The sequence below is a fragment of the Nyctereutes procyonoides genome, unplaced genomic scaffold (genome assembly GCF_905146905.1).
Source record: "Nyctereutes procyonoides isolate TBG_1078 unplaced genomic scaffold, NYPRO_anot_genome, whole genome shotgun sequence".
In the NCBI taxonomy this organism is placed as follows: Eukaryota; Metazoa; Chordata; class Mammalia; order Carnivora; family Canidae; genus Nyctereutes; species Nyctereutes procyonoides.
In genome coordinates, this window is record NW_026575044.1 from 151,133 (window position 1) to 161,764 (window position 10,632).

Genomic DNA, 10,632 nt, shown 5'->3' on the forward strand with positions numbered 1-10,632 from the left:
CTTTCTCCTCTTTTCCCTGCCTTCTCAGTGCATGGGCTGGTTTCAGATTTCACCTGGGAAGCTCCCGAGGCGGTTGTGAACCAACAAATAACATTCCGTGAGGTCAGGAGTTGATGATTCTCTTCAATAATAAGTCCTTAGAGCAGTGCTTGACTCACATAGTAGATAATAAAAAAAATCTAAAGTGGACTATTTTTTTTAGTCCATGTTCTGGATGCAGAGATTACTTAAAAATAAAATCTTATAAAAAAAAAAAAGAACTGGAAATAAAATACCAGAGTTAGTCTTTCTCACATTTGCTCTCCTGGATTCTATTCTTAACTGTTTGACCTTAGACAAGTCACTTAACCTCTGTTCCAGCACTATCCAGAACTTTCTGTAATGATAGTCATGTTCTATAGCTGTAACATCCAATATGGTGGCCACTAGTCACATACAGTTACTGAGTATTTGAAATGTGGCTAGTGCAACGGAGGAACTGAATTTTATTTAATCTTCCTGAATTTAAATTTAAGTAGCCACATGTGGCTAGTGGCTACCCTATTGAACAGCATAGGTTCCTCGTCTGACCGATGAGGAGCTCGTGTGTATGTGGAGTACCCAGCTGGCAAGGACTGGAACTCCGCGCATGCTCTTGCCCATCCCCTGCCCCATGCTGCTGCAGCAGACCACAAGCAAGGAACCCGACCTGATCGGAGGCACAGTCCCCTATGCAGGTAGGGGGGACCAGAGTACATTTTTAAGGGCAAGCCTGGAGAGAGAACACCAATGAGGACCCTATGAAGAAGTGGATGAAATAAAAGCACCTCAGGACATTTCCCATAGGTGGATTTAGATGATCACATTTTTTATGCTTTCAGACTGCTCAGAAGTCCTTAGAAGTGCTTTGGGATCAGTGGAGAGTCTTGTACATGGGATCTGAGCCATGGACTTCTCTCCCACTCTGCACTTAGCTGGTTTTCAGGTTGGGTTTCTTCAGTTACAGGGTTTAAAATTCACTTAAATCTCCTAAAATACACCTTGGAAATACAGTCCATAAATGTGAAACACAGCCAGCTTGGCACTAGCACAGGAGATATGGTGCAGCTCAGTTAAACTAGCGTAAAAGGCCATAAAATTGTAGTGTCCCAGGCTGAGTTTTGAAAACTCAAATACCTCATGGTTCTTTGGATCTCAAATCTTCAGATTTAAAGTCACAGATTCCTGGACTTTTTATTCATCCATATTTAATAACAAACATTGAAACCTGATCTTTTTTTTTAATTCCAATACAATTTACTACGTTCTATAGAAGGACACAAATTAAAGACCAAATGTGGACACATATCAGAGACTTGACTTGAACGACCAAAGATGGCTCTACATGCACTAGTGAGGATAAACAACACTCAGCAGTGATTGACAAGAAAAATAGGAAAGAAGAAAGATGTTTCAAGACTGTCTTCAAAGACACCCCCAAAGACATCAGGGGAACTTTGCTAGAATGATATAGAAGCCCACTTAGATTCTGCAGTCTTCTACTGGTGAAGGAGGAGGAGCCGGAGGTTCTGTAGGGCCGGCCACACTAGAAGGGACTTGCTCCAGATCCAGAGTGGAGGATATCGCCCTGGCTTCATCGTTTTTCTTAGTAAATCGCTCTTTTCTGGGAGGAAAGGCACAGTGAATGTTTTCTAAATACATGTAGGATTTAAAACAAACAAACAAACAAAAAACAAAAAACAGATCCCAGCACCTAAAGAGAACGACTCAATATTTTGAAGGACAGTTTTCCTGACTCATCTACCCAGTCTCACAGGACTATCAGCTGGCAAGGGGGAGACGGACAATTCTCAGCTTCAATTCTCAGCTCTCCTCAGAGCTCAGCTGTCTCCAGCGGCCCCATGGGTCCGGCCCTACCAGCCAGCATTCTGGAATTTCAGCTGAGGCCAAGCTCTGTCTCAAGGTTTTATTTGCACTCCAGCTATTCTCTGGCTAGTTCAGTTTTTTTTTTTTAACGATTATTTTAAAGTTTATTCCTTCATTTATTGAGAGGGAGAGGCATAGGGCAAGAGAGAATCCCAAGCAGACTCCCCACTGAGCACAGAGCCCAACGACCCTAAGGTCAGGACCTGAGCGGAAACCAAGAGCCACTCGCTCAACGGACAGAGCCACCCAGGCGCCCCTGGCCAGCTCAGCCTTAAGTTCACTTTGCCTCTCCTTGCTACCTGCGCCCCCTGCACACACGCCCCCTGCCCCCCCCAAGACTGCAGGCTGTCCTGCCCTTCTCTGGAGTCTAGCAGGGTGTTCCCATCCTCCTCAGGGCTGGGCAAACCCCGTCTTCAGGAGAAGAGGACTAGCCTGTCAAGTGCTTAAAGAGTCAGATCAGAGTCAACCGTTGCCCTGAAAATCTGCGGTGCTCCAGGAACCGGGAGCGAGCTGCTCCTGACCTGCAGGTTCACGGCCACCCCTCCCGCTAAGCTGCTCAGAGGAGGAGGCGGAGACAGAAGGCCATCTGCCTGCCTCAGGGGCTCGTAAGGGGCCGAACTGGAACCCAGTCTCCGGTCTCCAGACCACAAGTACCAGCGCATCTCCCAGTCCGAGCAGAGCCCTAACTTGGCTGATGGGATAGGAGGTGCGGGGAGTGGGGGCTAGGAGAGGCTTCAGAGTTGTGGAGGCTCGTCCTTCTTCAGTAGATGCTAGAGCCCAGTGACCCCAGGCCCTCTCACAAGGCCCCCTCTCACATCATCAGCCCATGGTGTCAAAGCTGCCATGTAACCCTGTCAATGAAGGTTTCCAACACCCCGAATCTTTGTTAAGAAATTGTATATAATTTTGTTTTTAATCAACTGGCCAAAGTCTTACATCCCCGAAAACTCTATGGTCTTAAGTAGCATTGTGAATAATACTGGATAGAGGTATTGGTATTTCAAACCAATCATTTTTATTTTTTGCCCAACAACACATCAGTTCCAATAAAGCCATTATTCTTACATTCCTACCATACCTGACAAAGAACGCAAACCAAAAGTGCCAGCTCTGCCAATTTTTGTCATTTACGCGTGATGAGAATCCTTTCAAGCCAGGTTTCTTGGTGGAAATTTCATTAGGCTGCTCGTCTCTTTTGAGGCTTATATTCACTGAGTAGTAACACAACGTGTAGATCCACTTAACCAACACAAGTAAATTGTAATGTGTTCGCATTTGCTGCAAGTGAGTGAAGCAGCCTCCTAGATTTCCCCCAGCTTGTAGCTTCCATCCACCCCTACAGGAAAGTCTCCGACTTGACACCTGACCACCTGACACCCAGCCAAGGAACTGCATCTAGCCAGACATCAATTTCAATAGAGCTCGGTTTTCATATAAATTGGAGTATAACCTTTTCTTTCTGCACCTTTATATAGCGGATATCTTGGGCACCCAACCAGATCGGAGGAGCTCAGCCCAGAGAGGACAGGGAACTCCCCAGAGGCCATTATGGGCTTGTCAGAATTAGCAGACAAAAATACAGGGTACGCAGTTAAATCTGAATTTCAGATAAACAGCTGATTTTTTTTTACTCTGAGCAGATCACAAATATTGCACAGATGTACTTAGACCAAGAAAACTTCTTGTTTCTTGTTGTTTATTTAAAATTCCAATTTCAGGGCAGCCCCAGTGGCCCAGTGGTTTGGCGCCTGCCTTTGGCCCAGGGTGTGATCCTGGGTTCCCGGGATCGAGTCCCACATCGGGCTTCCTGCATGGAACCTGCTTCTCTCTCTGCCTGTGTCTCTGCCTCTCTCTGTGCCTCTCATGAATAAATAAATAAAATCTTAAAAAAAAAAAAGTCTCTTAAAAAAAATTTCCGATTTCACTAGGACATCCTGTATTGTATCCGCCAGCCCCATCACCATCAGGGGAAGGCATCAGGCAGCGGAGGTTCAGAACTGGCTGCTGCCTGGCCTGCAAAGCCCCTCCAAGGGCCCAGAGCAGCTGTTGGCAGCTCTTCCAAAGGCCGGCCAGCTTGGTCCTGGGCGCGGGGCATGCAGTGGAGGAGGAAAACTGCCTGCCTGTGGGGAGCTTACAGCCTAGTTGGGAATGAGGACAAGCTTCCCAGAGTCCACGCTGTCCCCAAACTTGGCAAAGTCACACGTTTTTATATCGGGAAGGTGCATGGCAACTCCCATCCAATTACCAAAGTGATCCTCACCCCCCACCCCCATGAAGAGCCACTGATCTGAAGTTCATCTCAGCACCCTTATCATCACCTGCTGAAAGACACATAAATCTGTTTCCCAGGGTGAGTGACAAAGTGCTTTCTCACCCATAAAATCTGCCTTGAAGCAATGAATGAATGCCTTTGAACAGATTTATGCAAACCAGGGTCTCCTGCAGTTTCAGGTATCTGGTGGGGATCAGCACTTAGGCTCCATCCCTGCCCCTCCCCCAGTGCACCAAAAGCTCTCAAGTACCTGGTGGCCATGGTGACTCTGCGTCTGGTCACCTCGGAGGCCAGGTCTCCAAAGGGCAGGTTGTTGCCATTGATTGTGGGGCTCTTCTGAGCCATGGCCTTGCATGCAGAGGACTCAAGGAATTCGGGTTCACCGCACCTGTGAATCTATAACACAAACGCCAGTAAACATCCCTCAGGGGTCAGATGCGGGTCCAGCACAGGATGGTTTGCAGAGCATTTCTGCTGCCACATCCTCAGCGGGTCCTCCCTACAACCCCACCCCCTCACACTCCCCAAGCCTCACCTGTCTCGAGGCAGATATTTCTTCAAAATCGAGGGCAGTTATGATTACCCCCAAGTAAAAAGCTGGGGAAACAGGCCCAGAGAGGTGACCCGTCTCTCCCCAGGTTGCTCAGCCAGGCCCTGTGCCGTCCTGCTTCCCCTCTAACAAGTGCTCGTCCCACGGAGCCCTCCCCTCCCAGAGCTGTTTGGCATCACTGACGCGTGCAGAGCTTTATTCCCAGAGTGCTTGCCTTCTAAGGAACAGGAAGGGGACACGGGCCAAGCTGGGGCTGACACGGCTACTTGTTCAGATGCACACCTGGCATAGACTCTGGGCGCTTGATTGTTAACAAAGTCACAGCAGCCATCCATTTAGGGCCGGCTACCCTGGGGAGCCTTTTACGTTCTCTTATGTGACAACCACAGTAACTGTGCAAGGAAAGTTCTAGGATCCCCGTCGAATGAACAGGGAACCGGAGCTGTGGAGGAATTCAGTGGCTTCCCTGGCAGGGGGCGGGGGGGGGGGGGGCGGGGGCGGGGGGAGCATGGAGCTGGAATCTGAACCGAGGCCTGCCTGGCTTCAAAGACTCCACTATGCAGCCAAGCGACCCCCAAGTTCTGTCCCAGGGACAAGCCACCTCAAAAGAACAGGCGAGGAGGCTCCATCACACTCTTGAGGTGACCCTGTGGCGTCAACTGCGGTGGCCTGAGCTCACCAGCCTGATCTTCTGGCTGGGAATTTTGTTCTTCGGAGGATGCTAGACCCATTTACCTTTTGATCCCAGCTCGGCTCGGCGTAGGACCCCTTCCACACTTCAGCTCATGGCCCCGGGGAGGAATGCCCACTCCGTACCCACAGGGCAGCTACGCCTCCTCCTCAGAGAAGGGAAAGACCAACATGCCACGGCTGTCAGCCCACGCTTGTTTTATTCCCATGTAGTCAGGCGCTCTCGGGAGCTGCCCTTAATGGGATTGCCTGGCCCCTGGGAAGGTAGCAGCTGATGCAAATTTTCCCTGAAGCCATGCCTTGATCAGGAACCCCCCGAGATGTTGCGGGGAGAAGAGCAGCAGAAGGGCCCTGTGGCACGTGGGATGCGAGGAAGCCCCGCCTTAGATGCTGCTAATTGTGACATCGTGACACGTGATCTAACGACCACGTTTTCTCAAGCGAATTCACGTGCACTCCTCCCCGTAGCCTTGCTCCCAGCCTTGCTGATGATTCACAGCACTTGGCTGTGACTGTGCCTCACCCTGCTGAGGCGGCAGGTGCTTCGGCTTTGAGATGGAAAGGATTGGCTTCAGGACTCTCGCTTTTGAGCTGAGCGATCTTGGGCAAGTGATTTCACCTCTATGAGCCTCGGTTTTCTTACCTGCAAAAGGGGAGTGACACTCTTCCTCCTAGGGCAGTAGTGAAGGTTGAGAAAATAACTGCAAAAATCCCTCATTTTTACATTTTTTCACTTAAAAGTGTTTAAATATGTGCCCTAGGATGTATATAGACGTCTACATACATTTAGCCCCAGGATGAATACAGATCTGTGTGTATACATGGGTTGCCCCTCATGTCATGCCGTTGATGGAAACCTTTTCCTCACAACTATAGTTTTTGAAAGCAGGAGCTCTATTTTTCCCTTCCCTCCCCTCCCGGGGCCTGGCAGAGTGTTGAGATCCTAGTGGGAGCCCAACAATGACTTACACTGAGTTGGAATCTGTGATAGCATTGTGCTCCCATGTTTTCTTCAGCCATATGATTAGGGAAGTCTCTGAAGTATGTAGGATTTTCAAAGTGTAAACAAATATCTGCATTGTGTTTGAATATGTCACAAGCAACTGTTACGTGTCAACTTCGGAAGGGACACAGTGACTGCATTGATTTCTTAAAATGGTTTTGTGCTTGCTACTGTTTGACACAATAGCTTTGGAGGACATTTCAGCTTTAGATAGAGACCTTTGTTTGCTATCATTCAGATACATCTAGAGCAATTAAATGCATTACAAACCCGGTCACTTCCTCCTACACTAGGTATCCTTTATGATGGTCCATACGTATCTGAGACATGTTTCCGAGTTGTGACATCCAAGCACAAAGTTTTCGGTCCAGATGGGTAAGAAGCAGCGCTGGTAATAAAGCAGTTTGGCAGTAAGAGGGTCTTTCCTCACACTGAGCACAATGAAACCCCAATGGAAGGAAACTGCTGCTTGCAAAGCTGGGATTCCAAATATCGTCTGCCTGGCATCAAAGTTTACAAACTTAACCATGTTTGTCCACTCATGAAACACTTGGGTGGGTAAGATAAAATGGGAACGTGTATTCTCTAGAAACAACAGACAAATACATACAACTACCAACATGATTGTTAATTGTAAATAACGGCAGTGAGCCTTCTGTTAGGCTCTCTTAGTTAAATGCGTGGCACATGGAGTGAGGTGATTTGAGTGATAGGAACTGCTGTGAGGGTCCACACAGCAGAAGAGGGATGGGAATCCTCTTGGAAGAACAGGATGGGCGACCCTACTGGGCTTCCCAGGAAGATGTGAACTGGAAAGTCTAGGGACTCCATTACTTTGCCATTCCTACAACAACAGGTGCCCAAGGCTCCAGGACTCTACCACGACTATGACTCACTCACAATCACGGGGAACCTTACAAACCCGGTGTGATGTCTGTAGATTGTAGGATAAGCAGCACTAATGTGAGACTGTGAGCCCCTGCCGGTACTCAACCCCCTGGCCCACTCCAAAGTCTTTGCACTGCTTGGCTGAGTGCCAACCCGAGGCATGCTCACCTCCCGCAGCTGTGACTCATCTCACTTTCGAGTTGTGACTGCAAACTTCAACTGGGAGCTTATCCCAGGCCTAGAAACCTCTCATCTCAAACCTCAGGCACTTCTTCCCAGTCTTCATTCTGCGTGGGAGGCTGAAGCAGTGGTAAGAACCTACAAAGCACATCTCCCCATACTCTTCGCCTCTTCATCCACACCTACAGTTGAACCACCGGCCGTCTGAACCCTTTTCCGAAGTCACGCTCACACTCGAGCACCAGATTTCATCCTCCCTCACCCACTCACGCGTGGTCTTTGCTCAGCAGTCCTACCCTCCCAAACATCAACTTTCCGCTCTCTGTTGGCTCTTTCCCAACAGGGTACAGGCATGTTATTTCTTCTGTCTTAAAACCCTCTCTTGAACCCACTGATTTTCCCTACACAAAACAAATAGGAAAAAGTTTCTTGGAAAAGAGTGGTCTGTATCTGCTGTCCCTAATTCCTTTCCTTCCATGCTCCATCAAACCCACTCCAGTGGCACTGGAAACCATCAACGGCTCCCTCCTTCTGGAGACACTTTCTTCCTTGACTTCCAGGACACCACATTCCCCTGCTCCAAGTGCACTGGTTACTCCCTCAGTTCCTTGGCTTGTTTTTTCCTATCTTCCTACATTCTTACCATTGGAGAATCCTAGGCTCAATCCTTGAATCTCTTCTGTTCTCTACACACATTTCCCTGTGATCTCACTTAGTTGTATCATTTAAATAACATCCATAGGATGATGACAACCCTCTGTCTTTCTGTGGTCCAGATCTGTCCCCTGCACTCCAAACTCAGACATCAGCTGCCTACTGGACATCTGCATTTAACTAATAACCATTTAGGAGCGACATGTCCAAGGCTGAGCTCCGATCAACTCCTTCAAACATGTGCCACCATCTTTCTCATTTCTTTTCATGGCAGCCCCCCCCCCATCCTTTCGGCTGCATGAGCCTCAAATCTGGAAGTCATCTGTGCCTTTATCTCTCTCTCTCTCTTTTTCTCAGATTCACATTTAGTCCATCATCAGGTGGAGTTTTAGCTCCGATCTTTAAGTTATACTCAGAATGCAGGCAGTTCTCACCACATTCGCTGTCACGCCCTGGCCCACAGCTCATCATCTTTGGCTGAGTAATTGCAATGTCTCCTAACTGGTCTGCCTGTTGCATCCTTGTCCCTTTGTCAGCCTGTTCACAACACACAGCCAGAGTGATCCTTTTAAATTACATCGTGTACTCTTCTGCCTCAAACTCTCCAGTGGCTTTCCATCTCACTCACAGGAAAAGCCAGAAGCCTTTACAGTGGCATTCAAGGCCCAGTACAGTCTGCCCTCTTCACTCAGCCCCAATTTTTCTGACCCCAACAATGATCACTTTCTCCTTTTCTGACTCTGCTTCAACTTCTGGCCTCCTTACTGTTCCATAAACACCCAGGGACACTCCCTCTTTAAGAAGCCAGGCTTTGCACTTGCTGCCTCCTCTGCCTGGACAACTCTTGCTGCAAATATCTGATCTAAAGTCTGACTCCTCTCTTCCTTCATGTGTCTGTCTGTTCAGTGCTGAACAGCGAGGCCTTCATGGAGCGCTTCAAAAAGTAGGAGAGTGAACGTCTGCTATGTTCACTGCCGTATCTCAACACCTAAAAACAATGTTTTGGCATTTCGGCGTGTGGTAGTGGATGCTGTGGTGTGCCCTCCAGATCTGCTTTCGGACAAGGCCCTTGTCATCCTGGCTGCTGGCAATGTTGGTGGCTGACAGCTTTCAGCTGCAGACAGGTGCCTTGGCCAAGTTCATGCCCCTCCCCTGGAGACGAAGGAGAGCCCTCATCCAGCCCAACGTGGGGGGATGAATGCCCAGCCTCCTTGCCTCACTTTGGAGTCGCCGGATGGATGTGGGATGTCCGGATCTGCAGCTGCCTGTAGAATAAGCTGAGGCCTTTATTGTAACTCCTCCTACTTGCTCTGCTCTCCCGCAGGTCCTGACATGGAGGCCCCTCCACCAGTGAACCTCCCGCACATAAATCGTCACTTCCGGGGCACCTGGGTGGCTCAGTGGTTGTGCATCTGCCTTTGTCTCAGGTCATGATTCTGGGGTCCTGGGATCGAGTCCCACATCAGGCTGCCCACAGGATGCCTGCTCTCTCCCTCTGCCTGTGTCTCTGCCTCTCTCTGTGTCTCTCATGAATAATCAAACAATCAATCAGTCAATCTTCAGTGTTTCCCAGGAAACTCAAGCTAACACCCGTGGGCGCCAGCAGTGCTTTGAGGAAGTGGAGCCTAAAAACAGATTTTGGCAGTGGGTTACCAGGCAAAGGCAGCCTGGTCACCGGTGGCAAGTGGAGCACTCATAGCCCCTGGCGAGTGGTAGCGGCCAGTTGTTCAGGTTTTCACTGGTGGTGCATGGGGACGGGATTCTGCTGAATAGTACAGTATCTCACGCTTTTGAAAGGCTCCTGGGAAGTACTGTGAGGACTTCCTGCCGAGGATGGAAAGCTAGCAGTGCTTTTGAGAGAGGCCAGGAGAAGCGTGGCTCTTGATCTGCAGTTGAAGGCGAGGTGAGGAGGAAGCCACCTTGGCAGCACGGAAAAGGACCCCACTTCTCCCTGACCAAAGGACAGCGGGCGCGGGGGGTACGGCGAAGACTTCAGTTCTGAACTACATAGCATCCCAGAGGAGGCGGGCTTCTCGGTCCCAGCAAGGCAGGAAAGGTTCAGGATCCCGAGACCTGGGATGAAGACTTGTGGGGGCTACATTTGGAGGCCGTGAAATCCCTGATGCACCTGCTCCCTCAGGGCTGCGGGAGTGACCCCGTGCTCCCCACTGGCGACCCGCACTCCTGCCTGAAGATGCGCCAGGGGCCGCTGCCTTGCGAGGCGACACGTGCGCCCTCAGGATGCCCCTTCTGGCCAGCAGACCGCTATGGGTGTCCGGTCACCACGCAACTCACCAGAAGGTGCCCGGTCTGCTGAGAGGGGAAGGGACTAGAGTAGGAAGTGGCTGCAGCACTCGACTAGTTCCCAGGAAGCCACTGGGTCCCGAGAACACTGGGCCAGGAGGGGCTGGGAGACGACTCTCCTGAGCTATGCTTCATTCCCCAGCGGGGACCCTGGGGGATGGCGCCCACCTGCTCCCATGACGGCCC

General features: G+C 49.9%; 1 protein-coding gene across 1 annotated transcript; it reads right to left on the reverse strand.

The window, feature by feature from the left end:
- Positions 1–1,339: 1,339 nt before the first annotated feature.
- MYOCOS (myocilin opposite strand) lies at positions 1,340–5,582 on the reverse strand. Its single transcript, XM_055323549.1, has 3 exons — positions 5,463–5,582; positions 4,428–4,573; positions 1,340–1,642 (listed from the first exon to the last, which is right to left on the reverse strand). The coding sequence occupies exons 2-3, from the start codon at positions 4,520–4,522 to the stop codon at positions 1,501–1,503; spliced, it is 237 nt and encodes a 78-aa protein (XP_055179524.1). The 5' UTR covers positions 4,523–4,573; positions 5,463–5,582; the 3' UTR covers positions 1,340–1,500.
- Between the last annotated feature and the right edge of the window lie 5,050 nt (positions 5,583–10,632).

What these genes read in the sequence shown, in the direction of transcription:
- MYOCOS (XM_055323549.1), bottom strand. Translation starts at nt 4,522, where the DNA reads ATGGCTCAGAAGAGCCCCACAATCAATGGCAACAACCTGCCCTTTGGA. An exon ending in AGAGTCACCATGGCCACCAG is followed by an intron (nt 1,643 to 4,427) that starts GTACTTGAGAGC and finishes CTTTCCTCCCAG; the next exon opens with AAAAGAGCGATTTACTAAGA.